The sequence below is a fragment of the Triticum urartu genome, chromosome 5A (genome assembly GCF_056163025.1).
Source record: "Triticum urartu cultivar PI428250 chromosome 5A, HENAU_Tu73, whole genome shotgun sequence".
Classification (NCBI taxonomy): domain Eukaryota; kingdom Viridiplantae; phylum Streptophyta; class Magnoliopsida; order Poales; family Poaceae; genus Triticum; species Triticum urartu.
The window spans coordinates 392,024,960-392,043,534 of NC_141877.1; the positions used below are offsets into that span (position 1 = coordinate 392,024,960).

The 18,575-nt window shown below is 46.1% G+C and overlaps 1 protein-coding gene across 2 annotated transcripts; it reads right to left on the bottom strand.

Annotated features, from left to right (window-relative positions):
• Window positions 1-11,330: 11,330 nt before the first annotated feature.
• LOC125509193 (FAD synthetase, chloroplastic-like) lies at window positions 11,331-15,766 on the bottom strand. Of its 2 annotated transcripts, none has more exons than XM_087526170.1 (5): window positions 15,449-15,766; window positions 14,229-14,392; window positions 12,137-12,272; window positions 11,854-12,029; window positions 11,331-11,773 (listed from the first exon to the last, which is right to left on the bottom strand). In XM_087526170.1, the coding sequence occupies exons 1-5, from the start codon at window positions 15,604-15,606 to the stop codon at window positions 11,346-11,348; spliced, it is 1,062 nt and encodes a 353-aa protein (XP_087382296.1). In that variant the 5' UTR covers window positions 15,607-15,766; the 3' UTR covers window positions 11,331-11,345. The 2 variants fall into 2 exon arrangements, with proteins under 2 accessions (XP_087382296.1, XP_087382297.1); XM_087526171.1 differs by having other exon boundaries at window positions 14,229-14,383; window positions 15,449-15,765.
• Between the last annotated feature and the right edge of the window lie 2,809 nt (window positions 15,767-18,575).

An 18,575-nucleotide genomic window follows, 5' to 3' on the forward strand; every position in this document is an offset into this window, starting at 1 on the left:
TGCAACACCAAGGACAGCTCCATCAGCTCCAGCTGCAACTAGGGCTGCACCTAGGGCAGCTCCTTCTGCTCCTGCTCCAACAAGACCAAGTTCATCTTCTGCTGTTGCTGATAGACCTAGTTCATCTTCTGCTAGTGCTGCTAGGACAAGGGCAAAGAGAACATTCATACCACCAAGAGTGTCAGGTACTGGAAGAGTGAGAAAGCCATCATACAAGATGTCTGACTGGTTCAATTGTTCTCAAGGCTGCAAGAAGTGATATCATGTTGAAACATGTTTAATTCGGCCTGTTTTGGCTAGTTTGTGATGAAGAATATTAAGAATTTCATGTTGAAACCAGTTAGTTCAAGTCCAAGTGGCGGACTATGTAATGTACCTAATGGTTGTGATGCACTATCATACCAGTTAGTTATGATGTTTTCAAGAAGTTTTCATTCTGTTGTTGTGATGATGATCATAGTTTTCATAGTTGATATGATGATGATCTTAGTTTTCATGGTGTTGATATGTTGGTGATCATAGTTTTAATAGTTGATATGATGATGATCTTAGTTTTCATAGTTGATATGTTGATGATCATAATTGATATGTTGGTGATCATAGTTTTCATAGTTGATATGATGATCTTAGTTTTCATGGTGTTGTTATGATGGTGATCACTTGGGCATTTAGGGTGCCTCGACGTCGACAAAAAAAATTGCACAAAAATAGTTTGGCCTGAGGCTCGAACCCAGGACCAGTGGGTAGTAACCATGCGTTCAATGCCAATGGGATAGTGCTAGTGATCTTGTTTGAGTAGCATCCGCAATTTTACTTATATTTAGTTAGGCACGTACTGTGTTGAGAGTGCATTGCGGTCGGCAGCATGGTGAACGTGCGTTTAGTATAACTCGTCATTTCGGTTTCTCAGCCTTTAATACATGTCCACCCACCGCTCTCTCCGATCACTCGCCCACTCGCCGCCCGCACCGCCCACTCCACTTCCCCCTCTCTCCCGTCGAAACCACCGCCGACAGCCACCCCACCGTCGCCATGGACTGGCAGCTGGCCATCGAAGAGCTCGCCGACAACAACCAGGAGCTGCGCGCGCAGTACAAGGAGATCGCGCGCTGGTTCCCTAGTCTGGCGATGCTGAGGAACCATGCCCGCGGCCTGGTGAAGGTGATGACACATGCCGAAAGGCAGCGTGCTTTCCCTACCGGCCGCATCGTCCCGCCGGCGACCATTCTCCTGTGGGCGATGCACGAGGTGCAGCGCTCCCCCGACCCCAGGCAGCGCGCCCGTTGGTGGATGTACCGCTCATCCACCATGCCGGCGGCCGCCGCAGATGAAATCACCGACGCCGTCCTTGCTCTCCCAGCCCCCATCAACAACGCCTACTGGGAGAGGTGCAATCCATGGGTCCTCGGGCCAGACGAGGACTCTGACGCCGAGTCCTCTGACGACTACTACTCTAATGATTCTGGCGACTACTCCTCTGACGACGAGGTGGACGAGGTCGTCGTACTCTCCTCCGACTCCTCTGATGACGAGCCTAATGTGCAGCTCCTGGCGCTGATACGTCTCCAACGTATCTATAATTTTTGATTGCTCCATGCTATATTATCTACTGTTTTAGACATTATTGGGCTTTATTTTCCACTTTTATATTATTTTTGTGACCAACCTATTAACCGGAGGCCCAACCCAGAATTGCTGTTTTTTGCCTGTTTTAGGGTTTCGAAGAAAAGGAATATCAAACGGAGTCCAAACGGAATGAAACCTTTGGAAATGTGATTTTCTCATCAGATAAGATCCAGGAGACTTGGACCCTCCGTCAAGAAAGCCATGAGGTGCTCACGAGGGTAGGGGCGCGCCCCCTCCCCTAGGGCGCGTCCCCTACCTCGTGGGCCCCTCGAAGCTCCACCGACGTACTTCTTCCTCCTATATATATATCCACGTACCCCCAAACGATCGGGGACGGAGCCAAAAACCTAATTCCACCACCGCAACTTTCTGTATCCACGAGATCCCATCTTGGGGCCTGTTCCGGAGCTCCGCCGGAGGAGGCATCGATCACGGAGGGCTTGTACATCATCATCCAAGCCCCTCCGATGAAGTGTGAGTAGTTTCCTTCAGACCTACGGGTCCATGGCTAGTAGCTAGATGGCTTCTTCTCTCTTTTTGGATCTCAATACAATGTTCTCCCCCTCTCTCGTGGAGATCTATTCGATGTAATCTTCTTTTTGCGGTGTGTTTGTTGAGACCGATGAATTGTGGGTTTATGATCAAGTCTATCTATGAATAATATTTGAATCTTCTCTGAATTCTTTTATGTATGATTGGTTATCTTTGCAAGTCTCTTTGAATTATCAGTTTGGTTTGGCCTACTAGATTGGTTGTTCTTGCCATGGGAGAAGTGCTTAGCTTTGGGTTCAATCTTGTAGTGTCATTTCCCAGTGATAGAAGGGGCAGCAAGGCATGTATTGTATTGTTGCCATCGAGGATAACAAGATTAGGTTTTTATCATATTGCATGAAACTATCCCTCTACATCATGTCATCTTGCTTAAGGCGTTACTCTATTTTTAACTTAATACTCTAGATGCATGCTGGATAGCGGTCGATGAGTGGAGTAATAGTAGTAGATGCAGAATCATTTCGGTCTACTTGTCTCGGACGTGATGCCTATATACATGTTCATACCTAGATATTCTCATAACTATGCTCAATTCTGTCAATTGCTCAACAGTAATTTGTTCACCCACCGTAGAATACTTGTGCTCTTGAGAGAAGCCACTAGTGAAACCTATGGCCCCGGGGTCTCTTTCTCATCATATCAATCTCCATCACTTTACTATTGCTTTGCTTTTACTTTGCTTTTACTTTATTTACTTTGCATCTCTATACCAAAAATACCAAAAAAATATTATTTATCATCTCTATCAGATCTCACTTTCGTAAGTGACCGTGAAGGGATTGACAACCCCTAAGCGTGTTGGTTGCGTTGAGCTATTGTTTTTGTATAGGTACGAGGGACTCGAGCGTAGCCTCCTACTGGATTGATACCTTGGTTCTAAAAAACTGAGGGAAATACTTACGCTACTTTGCTGCATCATCCCTTCCTCTTCGGGGAAATCCAACGCAGTGCTCAAGAGGTAGCAAGAAGAATTTCTGGCGCCGTTGCAGGGGAGGTTCGCGCAAGTTAAGATTTGACTCCCGACAACGAGCCATTTCTGGCGCCGTTGCCGGGGAGTCTGCGCAAAAGTCAACATACCAAGTACCCATCACAACCGCTATCTCCCGCATTACATTATTTGCCATTTGCCTCTCGTTTTCCTCTTCCCCATTTCACCCTTGCCGTTTTATTCGCCCTCTCTCTCTCTATCCTCCCTCTCTATTTGCCTCTTTTGCTTGTTTGCTCTTGTTTGCTCGTGTGTTAGTTTGCTTGCTTGTCGTTATGGCTAGTTCTTTACCTTCTGCCTCTATGTTTGAAATTGGGGATACCATTGTCGATAATAATTTTGATGCTCCTACTAAAGAACCCACTATCTCACATATAAAAAGATTTCGTGTTGGTAGCGGTAATATTATTGGAAAAGGAGTTATTCAAGATTTCTTTACTTGTGCCGGTGCTTTACCTTCTATGGGTAGTTCTATTGTTCATAGAACTAGTAGTCTTGCGGACGCTATTGCCATGCTTGTAGTTGAACTTGAGAGGCAATTCATGCACTTGCATCCTTCTATACAAAGGATTTTCCTAGAATTTTCTAAAATTGAGCATTCTTCTGTTAAGCATGCCGTTACTATCTTTTTGGCTCATGAGTTTCGATTCATAATTAAAGAGGCCAAAGAAATCTTTGCGCATTATAGGGTGGATTCTTGCCGTCCTCCCATAGAGACTATCCTCTTTGATCAAGAAGAAATAATGCATTTTCAATCTCTAGACTATGTTGCTTTCAATGAAAATCTTAGAAAAAGGGTTCCTACCAATGTTTTAGTTGATAGAATTTCTGAACTTAATGATGATTTAGCTATTCAAGATAATGAATTGGTATATTCTCTTGAATATAGGCTCACAAAGTTCTGTCAAAAGAATGCTTATAATGATGAATTGGTTGTGCAATATGAAGGACCAAAGGAGGAACCTATACCTCCCAAGGTTGATCTTGGAGACTTTTGTCCCAAAAAATTTAGCCCTTTTGATTACTTTTACTTGCCTCAAAGAAAACTTGCTGCGGAACATAGACAATATGAAATGAGTTTTAACAATCTATCTTACTATTATGGCAATACCTAAATCTATTCTTGCTTGTTATGCCTAGCTAGGGGCGTTAAACGATAGCGCTTGTTGGGAGGCAACCCAATTTTATTTTTGTTCTTTGCTTTTTTATCCTGTTTAGTAATAAATAAATTATCTAGCCTCTGTTTTGGTTGTGTTTTTTGTGTTTAGTTAGTGTTAGTGCCAAGTAGAACCGTTGGGAAGACTTGGGGAAAGTCTTGATTGAACTTGCTGTAAAAAACAGAAACTTTAGCGCTCACGAGAATTGCTGTCATTTTTATTTGTAAAGTGATATTTAGTTAATTATTTTTGCAGATGATTAATAGATAAATTCCTCACGTCCAGCAATTTATTTTAGAATTTTTGGGGTTCCAGATCTTGCGCTAGCTACAGATTACTACAGACTGTTCTGTTTTTGACAGATTCTGTTTTTCGTGTGTTGTTTGCTTATTTTGATGAATCTATGGCTAGTAAAATAGTTTATAATCCATAGAGAAGTTGGAATACAGTAGGTATAACACCAATATAAATAAAGAATGAGTTCATTACAGTACCTTGAAGTGGTCTTTTGTTTTCTTTCACTAACTGAGCTCATGAGATTTTCTACTTTAAGTTTTGTGTTGTGAAGTTTTCAAGTTTTGGGTAAAGATTTGATGGATTATGGAACAAGGAGTGGCAAGAGCCTAAGCTTGGGGATGCCCATGGCACCCCCAAGATAATCTAAGGAAATCTAAAAGCCAAAGCTTGGGGATGCCCCGGAAGGCATCCCCTCTTTCGTCTACTTCTATCGGTAACTTTACTTGGAGCTATATTTTTATTCACCACATGATATGTGTTTTGCTTGGAGCGTATTTTATGATTTGAGTCTTTTCTTATTAGTTTACCACAATCATCCTTGATGTACAAACCTTTTGAGAGAGCCATACATTATTTGGAATTTGATAGAATACTCTATGTGCTTCACTAATATCTTTTAGAGCACGGTGGTGGATTTGTTTTATAGAAACTATTGTTCTCTCATGCTTCACTTAGATTATTTTGAGAGTCTTAATAGCATGGTAATTTGCTTAAAATCATAATATGCTTGGTATGCAAGATTAATAATAAAACTTTCTTATGAGTGTGTTGAATACTAAGAAAAGTTTGATGCTTGATGATTGTTTTGAGATATGGAGGTAATAATATCAAAGTCATGCTAGTTGAGTAGTTGTGAAATTGAGAAATACTTGTGTTGAGGTTTGCAAGTCCCGTAGCATGCACGTATGGTAAACGTTATGCAACAAATTTGAAACATGAGGTGTTATTTGATTGTCTTCCTTATGAGTGGCGGTCGGGGACGAGCGATGGTCTTTTCCTACCAATCTATCCCCCCAGGAGCATGCACGTAGTGCCGAGGTTTTTGATGACTTGTAGATTTTTGCAATAAATATGTGAGTTCTTTATGACTAATGTTGAGTCCATGGATTATATGCACTCTCACCCTTCCACCATTGCTAGCCTCTTCGGTACCGTGCATTGCCCTTTCTCACATTGAGAGTTGGCGCAAACTTCGCCGGTGCATCCAAACCCCGTGATATGATACGCTCTTTCACACATAAACCTCCTTATATCTTCCTCAAAAAAGCCACCATACCTACCTATTATGGCATTTCCATAGCCATTCCGAGATATATTTCCATGCAACTTTCCATCATTCCGTTCATCATGACACATTCATCATTGTCATATTGCTTAGCATGATCATGTAGTTGACATAGTATTTGTGGCAAAGCCACCGTTCATAATTCTTTCATACATGTCACTCTTGGTTCATTGCATATCCCGGTACACCGCCGGAGGCATTCACATAGAGTCATCTTTGTTCTAGTATCGAGTTGTAATCATTGAGTTGTAAATAAATAGTAGTGTGATGATCATCATTATTAGAGCATTGTCCCAAGTGAGGAATAAAAAAAAGGCCATAAAAAAGAGAAGGCCCCCAAAAGAGAGAAAGACCATAAAAAAAAGAGAAGGCCCCCAAAAAAATGAGAGAAAAAGAGAGAAGGGACAATGTTACTATCCTTTTACCACACTTGTGCTTCAAAGTAGCACCATGATCTTCATAGTAGAGAGTCTCTCATGTTATCACTTTCATATACTAGTGGGAAGTTTTCATTATAAAACTTGGCTTGTATATTCCAACAATGGGCCTCCTCAAGTGCCCTAGGTCTTCGTGAGCAAGCAAGTTGGATGCACACCCACTAGTTTCTTTTGTTGAGCTTTCATACATTTATAGCTCTAGTGCATCCGTTGCATGGCAATCCCTACTCCTTGCATTAACATCAATCGGTGGGCATCTCCATAGCCCATTGATTAGAGCATCTCCAGCCGTTGGCCCCCCAGGGGGCTCCTAAAATCGCCGCCTGGGGGTGAGCCGGCGCAAAAAATGGGCCTGGGGGCGAGTTGGTCCCCAGCTGTCGTGGTTCCAAGTCTGACAGTAGTGTAGGGGGGTAAGTATGGAGAGGCAAGATCTTAGCTATGGAGAAGTTGTAAGAACGCAAGGTTTATGAGTTCAGGCCCTTCTTGGAGGAAGTAATAGCCCTACGTCTCGGAGCCCGGAGGCGGTCGACTGGATTATGAGAGTATGAATTACAGGGGTGCGAACCCTTTACACTGAGGAGGGGGGTGGCTTATATAGAGTCCGCCAGACCCCTCCGGCCCTCAGTTATGCATGGTTTTAAGTACATTAAGGTCGGGCGTTACTGGTAACGCCCCTAATAAAGTGCTATGATGACCATAAAAGCTACTTAATGACCGACCATTAGCGTGCGGAGTGACTTTGGGTCTCCTGGCCGTCGGGTGGTTGGATCTTGGTCGAGTGGTTGCTTCTTGGTCGAGTGTCTTCGAGTCCGTCGAGTGAAACACCGCCAAGTCGATTGAAATGTGATTTCTTCTGGAGGTGTCCTTGGGTAGGTCAGTTTGGACAGGTCCACGACCCTACCCTAGGTACATAGCTTCATCATTAGCCCCCGAATGGATCGAGGTTTGAGTGGGAAAGGGTTTGAGCACATCTCCGACTCATTTTTCATGTCATGAGCATACCTTGTTTCGGATCAATGGACCAGAGTGATGACAACAACTTTCTTTCCAGTCGCCTTGATCCATTCTTAGGTTTTGTCGAGTGAGTTCTTATACTTGAAGAGTTCTGAGTGACGGTGCGGAGGAGATCTTCGGTCCGACGAGTTGTTCTGCTGCCCGCGGATTTCGTGGGATCTAAATTACGGGAAGCGCGCAGGACAGGAGAGGCCGCAGTAAACGGATGGGATAGCGCGGAGCCGCCTCGATCCCCGCGCCACCTTTTTCGCCACGTATCGGGCGCGCGATCGCCATGGGATTTGGCAGTGCCGTCCGGGCCTACCAGTCAGCCACTCGGAAGCAGCCTCATATAAGGCGTTGGGCCGGGGCTCTGTTCCGCACGCCACCATTCTCTCTCTGTTTTCTCCCGATTTCTCCGCCACCCTTGCTCCCGTCTCGTCGCCGGATCTCCGCTCGAGCTCGAACTGCCACCATGGGGAAGGACAAGACGGCGACGCTGGAACGCGCGAAGAAGGCAACCGCGAAGGTGAAGGGCAAGCGGACCAACCGGGGCGGATCCTCGTCGAGGTCCTGCCTGCCGGTGGGCTGGATCCAGGGCGACTGGATCCGCTCGGCAATCACGTAGGACGACCTCGACGACCTGGTGGAAGGGGGATTTATCCCCCACAAGTCGGCTCGGCTCCCGGTTGACGAAACTGAGCCGCATCCCAGAGAGGGTGAGTGCGTCCTCTTAGCAACTCACATAGATCGTGGGTTCTCGCTGCCTCCCCACCCTTTCTTCCGGGGTTTTTTGAACTTCTTTGGGGCTCAGCTCCACCATTTTACTCCGAATACCATAGTCTATCTGGCCGCTTTCGTGTCTATGTGCGAAAACTTCTTGGGCTGTTGACCGCACTGGGGGCTCTTCGAACATATCTTCACTTGCCGTTCCCAGTCGGTCAAAAAGACCAAGTCGAGTGACGAGAGGACTCGGGTGATCCAGATGTGCGGTGGTCTGGGGATCCAGATGAGGAGCAAAAGTACTTTCCCAGCGATGATCCTTCCTGACTCAGTCTGGGGCTGGCAGTCGACTTGGTTTTACTGCAAGGATCAGCCGACCCTTGGCCAGTCGACTGGGCTTCCTCCTTTCTCCTTGGCTCGAGTGGAGAAGCCTGCTCCCCTGAAGATAGTTCCAAAAGAGAAGGCGCAGGTCAAGGAGCTGGTCGAACGGGTCGTACAGCTCGTCCGCGACGGAGTGACCGGGATGGATCTGCTAGAGGTCTTGCTCGGTCGACACATCCAACCCCTTCAGGCGCGCGATCATCTGATGTGGATGTATTCTGGGCTCGAAGATACCACTCGGATCCACCCGGAGGAGGTTAGTGAGGACACCTTGGAGAGCTGGTTGAGAGGAATCACTGGCAACAAAGACAACCCTCGGGGATCCAGGAGGGTGACTCCATTCGACAACTCGCGTCAGCCGGAGCAGGTATGTTTTTGTAAGTAACTTTCCGACTCTCCATGTTATGTCCCGTTTGCGGTCGACTGAATGTCTTTTGATTGTTACTTTTTCAGGCCCTCATTGAAATGTACTCAATGCCCAATGGAGAGCAAGGGCAAGACTTGGAAGGCGAGGCGAGCGGCGGAAACAGTGGCGAGTGGACTTCTGATGGTGAAGAGGATGGAGAAAGTGAAGACTCAAGCGACGAAGAAGAAGTCGAGTCGCCTCTTCGCAGGGAGAGGCGATCCAAACTTGCCCAAGAACGACAGAGCGTCCGTGAAAAGGCGACTGCTCAAGCTGGTCAATCTTCGAAGCGTCCTCGGATCTCTTCACCAACCCCGGCCGAGAAAGCGCCCAAGCACCCCAAAGTTGCGGAGCCGAAAATCCGGAAGGCGTTGCCAAAGATTAAGATTGACATCCCCGTCGCTTCTGCGTAAGTGTTTTCCTCTGTATACACTCGACGCTTAGCGCCGTTTGTTTTTCTTATTTTAACCGGACGAACTTTGGAACTGCCAGCGCTGCCACTTCTAGGACCTCAGCTTACAGGGATGATGATGAGGTGATGGAGGATGCGGTCACGTCAAAACTGGGTATGACTCCTGCCATACTGTCTTTATTTTGGTCGATTCAACTACAACGTGTACCATTGGGTGATGTGATTTTGACGATTGAACTTTGCATAGCTCCCAACGTTATTGACCTCCCTGATGATGATGAAGAGCCCGAGAGGCCTTTGACGAGGAAAAATAGGTAGGCTCCTACAAGCGAGGCGCCACAGTCGATGCCAAGGACGGAACCAGTCGTTCAGGACACTGGCGATGCCAATCGGGGTTCTGTTACCTTTGCTGTGCCACTATCGAGTGCCTTGCCCTCTTCGTCGATTGCTTAGGCTCCCGTCGACCCACCTTCAGTTTTTGCGACCCATCATGTCCCGGAGGACGAAGCGAATGCTGCCAAGGAAGCCATACGTCAGGCGGGCATCATGATGGAGAAGATGAGGATGGTGCGGGACGCCAGTCAGGCTGCCTACGACGCCAGCTCGGCCCTCCAAAGCAATGTTCAGGTAAATTGGTCACTGCTTGTTTTGTTAGGATATGTTATCTGAAGACTCTTTTTCGAAAATCTTTGCATCTGTACACCCACTGGGTGCGTCGATTGAAATTTTGAACCGGTGGGGGCACGCTGAGTGCACCCACTGGGTGTAGTCCCCGAGACTACGGTGGACTGCTGGCAGTCGACTATAGTCGTTGTATTTTTTCGAATGTATAAACCAAACTGGTAGTTTGTCTCTTCCACTCTGTCTGGTTGAGTGGGATCAGAACCGGTGGGGGCACGCAAAGTGCACCCACTGGGTGTAGTCCCCGAGACTATGGTGGACTGCCGGCAGACGACTGTAGTCTGAGTTCTACTTTCTCTCTTTCTGCCTTTTTTTTACTTCCTGGACTCAACTTCGGCGGGCCGGTCGAGTGGGATCAGAACCGGTGGGGGCACGCAAAGTGCACCCACTGGGTGTAGTCCCCGAGACTGGTGGACTGCGGGCAGTCGACCGTAGTCTTAGTATTTATTGCCTTTGTTGTTTTTTGCTGTAAAATAACTTCTCCTCTTTGATTGCAGAAATCTTGTGATCTGGGAGCTCACTTTGCTGATTTGGAGAAACAGCAGATCCAACTGAACCTTGACTTGGAGCTGGCCAAGACAGAGCTGCAAAAGGCTAAGGATGGTGCCAATGGTAAGACGAGTTTGTCAACTGGTTTGCCTTGGGCTTGAGTACCCTTCTGCTCTTTCTGAATCAAGCACCATTTCTTTGCAGAAAAGCTGAGAGAAGCTCTGGCAAAGAAGGACCGGGATCTGGCTACTGCCCAAAAGGAAGCTGATGACAGGGTCGCTTTGGCTGAACAGAAGCTGGCTTCGGTCGGCCAGTTGGAAGAAGAGAATACCAGGCTGAAGTCTGCTCTGAATGACTCCAACAAGGAGTGCTCGCGCTGGAAGAAGGCGAATCTCGTCCAGGGCGAGAAAATAGAAAGCATTGCTCGCAGGAGGGATGATGTGGAGAGCTATCTGAGAAGTCTTGCCAAGAAGTTGTTCATCAAGCTTGAAGGTGCACATTCTATTCTGACTGATTTTTTTTTGTGTCGACTCAGTGTATGAAAATTGACTTATCCTTGGATCGTGAATGCAGAGTTTTGCTAGAACTTTGAAGAGGAGACTGGGCGGATCGAACCAGGTTTGGATCCAATCAACTCTCCCGTGAAAGATGAAACTGCCATGAATCTGCTTCGACTGGAATCTCGCATCGACGGTGCTGTGGACTACTTGGCTCGACTGAAGGTCGCCATGTCACGGATCGACCCGGCACTTTGGCCAGAGGCCACACTCCAAAACGATCTTGAGTCTCTGATGACTCAACTTAACGGAATCCCTGACCGAGTGCAGGAGTGGAAGAAGTCTTCTGCTCGGTGTGGCGCTGATGTGGCTCTGTCTTTGGTTCGTGTCCACTGCAAGGAGGTGCGACAAGATAAGCTGGCCGCAATCAATCGATATCAATGGTCTCTGCGTTAATGGCCACCCTGCATAGTCCAAGATACCCTCCATTGAAGAGCTCACAGTTCTCGTAGAATCCATCGGCTGGTGGCATGTTAACCATGCAAGATTTCGGGACTATAATGTTTTTCCGTTCCTTAATGGGGCATTCGGTCACAGTTAGCACAAGGCGGTGTTTCCTCCCAAGTAACTTGGAGACGTATTCAATGTCACCAACCGACAAAGCTTTGCGAACACGACTAGAAGACACCTGTCCTTTATCGCTTGAATTTACGGCAGGTGTTGCTCCATTATAAGATCCCTTTGCGGTGTCCATGACAGACCGTACAATAAATGCACTTAAACCGAATTCCTCACACAGTTTCACTAACTCAGCTGCATCACCAGATGCTTTGTACCCGAATCTGTAGTTTTCACCTGTGCACATGAAGAAAAATATTAGGTAGGGCAGTGCAGCACAAGACCGAGCCTTGTAAGGTAAACCAACATGTTTGTACCTGCTACAACACCTTTTATTCTAAGATCCGTTGATAACCTCTCAACAAACTGGCGTGGAGTTAGGTACCTGACCTTTGCAAACTCAACTTGATATTCAAGAGGCACCACATTTCTACAATATGGAGCCCAAGACAAAAGGACTCGCTTCCGATCACAATGAGCAACTATGGGAGGCCTGTACAAAAGGAAAACAGTAATGATTTGTTAAGGACTTCAGTATGTCCTCCTTAATATTGGGCTAAATTTACCAAGTAAGTTACTGAAAATTTCTAAGAGGCCCACCTATACTCCCAGCCAAGAACTTCAGCCATTCCAACAAAAGAAAGAAGAAAAGGATTTCCTGATTTAGAAGCATGCATGGCTAGTTCCCGGTGGCCAATGTGAAGGGCATCAAATTTTCCCAAGGCAACTATCCCATCTGAAATGTGCACTGAAAATTCAGTGAAACTGTACAGATGAAATGAATATCTGTGAAGTTAGTGCGACAAGAGGTCATAAGGAGAGTGAAAATCGGCGAGCAATTTCTAGTGTAGAACTTGGAATATTTATTTGAGGAAAGTAGGATTTTGAATATGTGGTAGCAAATTTCCTTTTTAGTGTTCGCGATGTCTGCCATAATTGTGCTGTATCTTCTGATGTACATATAATTTCTGGAAAGGAGTAAAGATAAAGCATGGGCCACTTAATGGTCTTAACATGGCTTCTATCAGAGGGGGTCAAAGCATGTTATTTGTGCACAACATGACTTGAAAAAATATGCATATTTCGTTAACTAGGGTGGTTGGATGTGAAACTGGCAAGCACCGAGATTCAACCAAACCAATCAAGAATCAAGTGGAAAGCTAACGAAACACCAAATAGTGGTGCATAGAAAACGAATAACTTCCTGAACTGAGCAGTGCTTCAGTGCTTTTCCAGGGAAATTTGCCAGATATAAAAGCAACTTTGTTAATTATTTTTATTAGGGGTATGCATGCAAGTCAATGTTCTATGGACTGGGACTGTAACAATTCAAATTGACTCAGATCCAACATTTATCACATTGCAAGATGCTTCAACATCGCTATGTCCCCAACAGAGTGCCATGCCAAGCAAGGGTGCAGTGCATGGCACTGCACAAAGACGTCATGTACAATGAGGAACAATTCACATGATACACAAGTGCTCTAGAGGAGACTACTGGCTCACAAAAACGGTGGTGATTGGCAAACCAAACCTACGACGGAAATGAAAAATACACAGTTCATGAATAGGTAATAGGAACATGAAGTGGAGTCACAGAAATGGACTCAGGCTGAGTATGGATTTTATATTGCACATTTCTTCTCTTGAGCCTGCAATCTCTGAACTGCTTCCACACAACAACAATAAAGCTTTCAGTCCCAAACAAGTTGGGGTAGCCTGGAGTTGAAACCCATAAGACCTTGAAACCAAGTCATGGTTCTGGCACGTGGATAGCTAACTTCCACGCAAGTGAGCTGCCACCACACCAAGGTTTTCGAGTCGACGAGTCGTTCTGGGGTAGCGACTCTTGACTCGTCGTGACTAGTCAAGACGCATGGTCGACTAGTTGACATGAGTTACCACGGGAGGAGCAGACCAGAAGCAGTCGGCGGCAACCAGGGGAGGAGCAGACCAGCTTGCGCCGGCGCCGTCCGGCAGGATTGTGGGGCGGCGGCAGTGACCAAGGGAGAAGGTCGCAGGAGAGGTTTGGGTCGGGGGGAAAACTGGGCGATCTAGGTTTCCAGGGGGGATTGGGCAATCAAATAGAAAGAAGTATGGCAGGTGGGGCCAATTTAGCTCGTTCGACTCAAAAACCACGACTAGTCGAGACTAGTCGATCGAGTCGCTCTACTCAGCCAACTAGTCGAGTCGACCTGCCAGTTGCAACTCGATGATTAGTTGTGACTAGTCGTTCGACTCAAAAACAGTGCACCACACTGCCTTCATAAATAGCACTCCATCCGTCTGGGTGCAAAGGGCGGGCGTGTGTTTCTAGGTGACAATTTGACTAACCAAATATGTATTATATGTGACAAAAATTATATGTTTAGAAACTTCATCCATAGACAAATCCAATGATATGATTTTGGTGAAATGTAGCATATATTTGGTTGGTTAAATTGACGACCTAGAAACACGCGCATGCCCTATGCACCCAGACGGAGGGAGTATGTGAACAGTGTTTCTCAGAAATTACTAAAACATGCCAGTAATTATGGAATAGGAAGTTTCTGAGCTGCCACAATAAAATTTTGCAGGCAACAGAAATTACAAGCACACAATGGTTTAAGGTACTGGTTTTACGCACATATTAACAGCATGATTTTGGAATTTGTTAATGCGAGAGGAAGAAAGGGCATACAGAACTTACCAAGCACACAGTCTTGCTCTTCTCCACAATCAATTAGCATCTTATCTTTTACTAAATCTGCATCGTTCAGACTAACCGATGGACGCCCAAATGGGCTGAATGTCGTCAATGAGTGCCGCTTAAGCCCCTTGCTTGTGTCTAAAAACCTATTTTGACTGCAGTAGCTAGCAGTGCATAATCAAGTTAACAAAAATTCAAAAACAAAAAGGCTAAACAGCCAGGCCGAAATTATGCTATATATTTGCAAGGAAAATGACCCATGTGGTACCCAATAGGGCAATAGAAATCCTGATCTTCTAGCAGGATAATCTCAATATTTGCACCTCTTTCCTAGGATTAATCAATTTGAATAATCGATAGGTTCCTTATCTCTTTTAATAATCTGATTTTCAGTTATACATCATATTCTTATAGGACATGAAAACAAAATAAGCGCTCACTTATGGCTTATTTGCATCACAGCATCAGCAAGAATTAAGGGATTAATAAGCATTTATGTCGAGAGCATGTCATACTTGTTTGTTCTATTCTAGATATGCACATTTTGAAATTTCAATCCCCTTTACCTCCATCCCCGTTGGTTGACCACACCAGCCAAACAACCTAGCTTGGCTGCAGTGGCGAAAATCTAGCTTGAACGCGTCGCTTACTATATTAATAACTTGAAAACAAGTGTTCACGATATGAAGTTGTAAATGAAAGAAGCTAGCTAACTTCAACTCACACTCGCTAAATCTTACCCAACATTCTTGTTCTCGCTCATCAACTACTAGAATTCCAGGCATAGAGATTCTTCACCTTTGTAGGGCTTGGTTATGGATCATCATGAACGTGGGTAAGCTAGTAAGTCGACAACCCAGCCATAAATAACTGTCCAAGGAGTTAAATTCTCCAAACCAACATAACCACAGCAAAATCTAGCAGCACCCCCAAGGCTACAAAGTCCAAATCTCACAAGTCCACGGTTTGGGAAGGCGTTTAAAGACCCCGGGCTGCCGATCCTATAACCTAATAAATATATAAAAACTATGCTAAACAGTTATAATTCTAAATTCTGCTCCAACGGTGCAGGTCCACCTGTCACCAACGCCCGACAGTTCAAGCGTTCTGTCGAACAGCTTGCGCGCGCAGGCGCGGACGCAGGGGAAGCGAGACCTCCTCGGCTGAGGATGGAAAAGGCAAGCAAGCGCGGAGAGGATAGGAGACGGCTGTCTCGTTACCTGAAGCGCCGGCCGGCTGGCGGGAGGAAGTGAGGAGCCCCGGCGGCCGCGGGCGGGCGTCTACGGGGGCGGAGGAGAGGCGAGCAGTGGGAAACCGGAGAGGGGGAGGAGGAGGAGCGGAAGGTGCAGGCGAGCGCGGCGGTGCCGCCCCGCTCCATCCCACCACGCGGGTGCGGTGCGGTGCGATGCGATGCGGCCCACTCCTGTCCTGTGTTCCTTCTCAGGTTCGCCGCCTGTGCTGTGCTGTGCCGAGGCTGCTTCGTTGGCTCGCTGCTTGTTTCGCGTCTCCGCCCTTTGCCCGTCGTCGGATGAGGTCCGGTTCGCACCTTCCTCTTAGGTTCGGGTCGGAATGGAGGTGGAGGCGCGAGCAGGTTCCGCCGGACCACGGTCGGACATGTGTGTGTCCGGCAGGTTTTTTCTCTCTCGAATGTATGTGTCCGGCAGTCTGCTCGGATTTTTTACAGAGTCACGACTACTATAGCTGCCAAAAAATAGTGAAGCAAAAAAAAAAAGCAGCACACGAAATTCTCAATCTCTTGCTCTCTCGCTTTGATGCTATTCCTCACAAGATTTCCGATGAGATGAATGATGTTCTTTGTGAGCCATACACTAACGAGGAAATCAAGGCTGCCCTTTTTCAGATGGGGCCTATGAAAGTTTCCGATTCAAATGGTTTTTCGGCTCTTTTCCATCGGACCCACTGGGACTTCTTGGGTGAGAAAATTTATAGGAGTTTCTTGGAAGGGAAGGCTATGTCGAATGGTTTATGTGACTCGGTGATTGTTCTGATTCTCGAAGTCGCAAGACCCAAGCAACTCAAGAACTTTTGCCCTATCAGTCTATGCAATGTGTTGTATAAAATTGCCTCCAAAGTTTTGCCTAACCGTTTAAAGGTATTCTTATCTGTTGTCATTTTCAAGTTTCAGAGTGTGTTTGTCCCTCGCAGATTAATTACCGACAATACTCTTATTGCTTATGAACCTTTGCACACAATTAGAAAACAACGTGCTAAACAGCCCTTCTTTGCCATGAAGATTGACATGATGAAAGCTTACGATCGTGTTGAATGGAGTTAGCTTCATGGTTGTCTCTCCAAGCTTGGTTTTGCCCCTGCATGGATCAATTCGGTGATGAAGAGTGTCACAAATCTCCATTATGCTATCAGGGTCAACGGAGAGCTTACTGAGCACGTGGTGCCTTTGAGAGGAATCTGTTAGAGTGATCCTATCAGCCATGACTGTTTCTTTTTATGCAGTGAAGGATTGTCAAGCCTGTTACTTCACAAGGGGAATTATGGTGAGCCGCATGGTATTATGAACTGTCACTCTGTTTCACCTATCTCACATCTCCTTTTTGCAAGAAGCGACATGCGCAGGGTGGATGCTATGGAGTCTACTCTGGATCATTATTGTTCTCGGTCGGGTCAGTTGATTAACAAGGATAAATCCTCTCTATTCTTTGGTTGTCACTGCCCGGAAAATGTTAAACAGAGACTGAAGTCTAGATTTGGGAATTTCTTATGAAGCTTTCACTACCACTTATTTGGTCATGCCTACGGAGGTGGCCAGATCTCCTACTAGTACCTTCAAATTCTTGCCTGGTCGAGGTTGGAAGTGCATTTATGGATGGTCTGATAGTCCTGTCTCTCGTGCTGGAAAAGAAATTTTGTTGAAATCAATCATATAGGTGATTCTGACTTTTATCATGAGTTGCTTTGAACTTCCAAAGGGGATCTGTGACAAATTTAGGCAGATTATTGCCGACAAGTGGTGGGGCAGAGAGGATGGCAAAAAGAAGCTTCATTGGAGATCTTGGTATTGGTTCCCAGCCCATGATATGAGGTTCTTCAGTTTGGCAATGCTTGCCAAACAGGGCTGTCACTTGATCACCGAACCGAAGTCTTTGTGTGCTCGCGTGATTAAGGGTCGGTATTACCCTCACTCTAGCTTCTGGAATGCAGCAACCAAGGTCGGCCTCGGCTACGTGGCGCAACATTCTTCCTGGTCGTCATCTGCTGAAATGTGGTGCACAATGGGGGATTGATGATGGAAAACAAGTTCATATCATTTATGATCATTGGATCCCCACCATAACTCCGGATATTCTTCAGCTTATCTTCCCCATTCCTGTATTTTCTAAGGTCCATTGTTTGCTGGATGAGGACGGTGGAACATGGAATGAGGAAACGGTGCGACCCTTCTTCACACCTGATGTTGCCTCGGCTATACTACACATCCCCATCAACCCCCGGTGGGAGGATCTTGCCAGGTGGCCCTTAACAAGGTTTGGTGAGTTCTCGGTCTGATCAGCATACGATTTGGCTCGTACGAATAAGTTTTTGGTGTGCCAATGCAGGAAGGGCCAGGGCTAGATCTCGGACCGATCCATCCAAGAAAAACAATGGAAAGCTCTCTGGGTTGTTAAGGCTCCTAATAAGATGAAGGTGGTCTTTTGGAGATTTTCTCAAGATTGCTTACCAACTGGGACTCAACTTTTACGTTGCCAAGTACCAACTTCCGAGCTATGCATTTTCTGTGGGCCGTCTGAATCTGTAGAGCATGCTTTGTTGTTCTGTCCACAAGATTTGAAAACTGGTAAAAAAAGCATATGTTATTAAGTCCAAGCGGTGTGATTTTATTTCTCCCAAATTGTGGTTGTTGGACTTGACTGTATTGTTCTAACAGAAACTCTGTGGCACATATGGGAAGCAAGGAATTTTGCTAGAAATAATCCCGATGCTCCTCATCTATGGCATATAGCAGAGAAAAACAAAACTTATGTTCCTATGATTCTGCAGCATCTATATCAACCAGTGTCTGTTCACACGCGTGTATCCAATGACTCAATGGTGGTTTGGTCACTGCTACCGGTAGGTTATGTTGTCTTTAATTCGAGTGAATTGCAAGAAACCATCACATTTGGGGCTTCTCTTGCAGAAAACAACCTGGTCGCTAATCTTTTTCAACCGCGCATTCAGTAAAAGTTTTGCAGAGTGCACTGAACATGTCATTTGGCGCGGTTGAGGGCGTTTCTGACAGGTGGGGCCCAATTTGGGTGACGTGGCCTAACGGACGCGCGGACGGCGCCGTTTGGTTAAGACCGACGCGGTTTGGTCGCGCCGGACAGA

Excerpts from the sequence above, each read along its gene's own strand:
- LOC125509193 (XM_087526170.1), bottom strand. The coding sequence starts at position 15,606 with ATGGAGCGGGGCGGCACCGCCGCGCTCGCCTGCACCTTCCGCTCCTCC. Across the intron at positions 12,273-14,228 it reads AGAGCAAGACTGTGTGCTTG|ATGGGATAGTTGCCTTGGGA; the intron begins GTAAGTTCTGTA and ends TGCACATTTCAG. Across the intron at positions 12,030-12,136 it reads GTTCTTGGCTGGGAGTATAG|GCCTCCCATAGTTGCTCATT; the intron begins GTGGGCCTCTTA and ends CCTTTTGTACAG.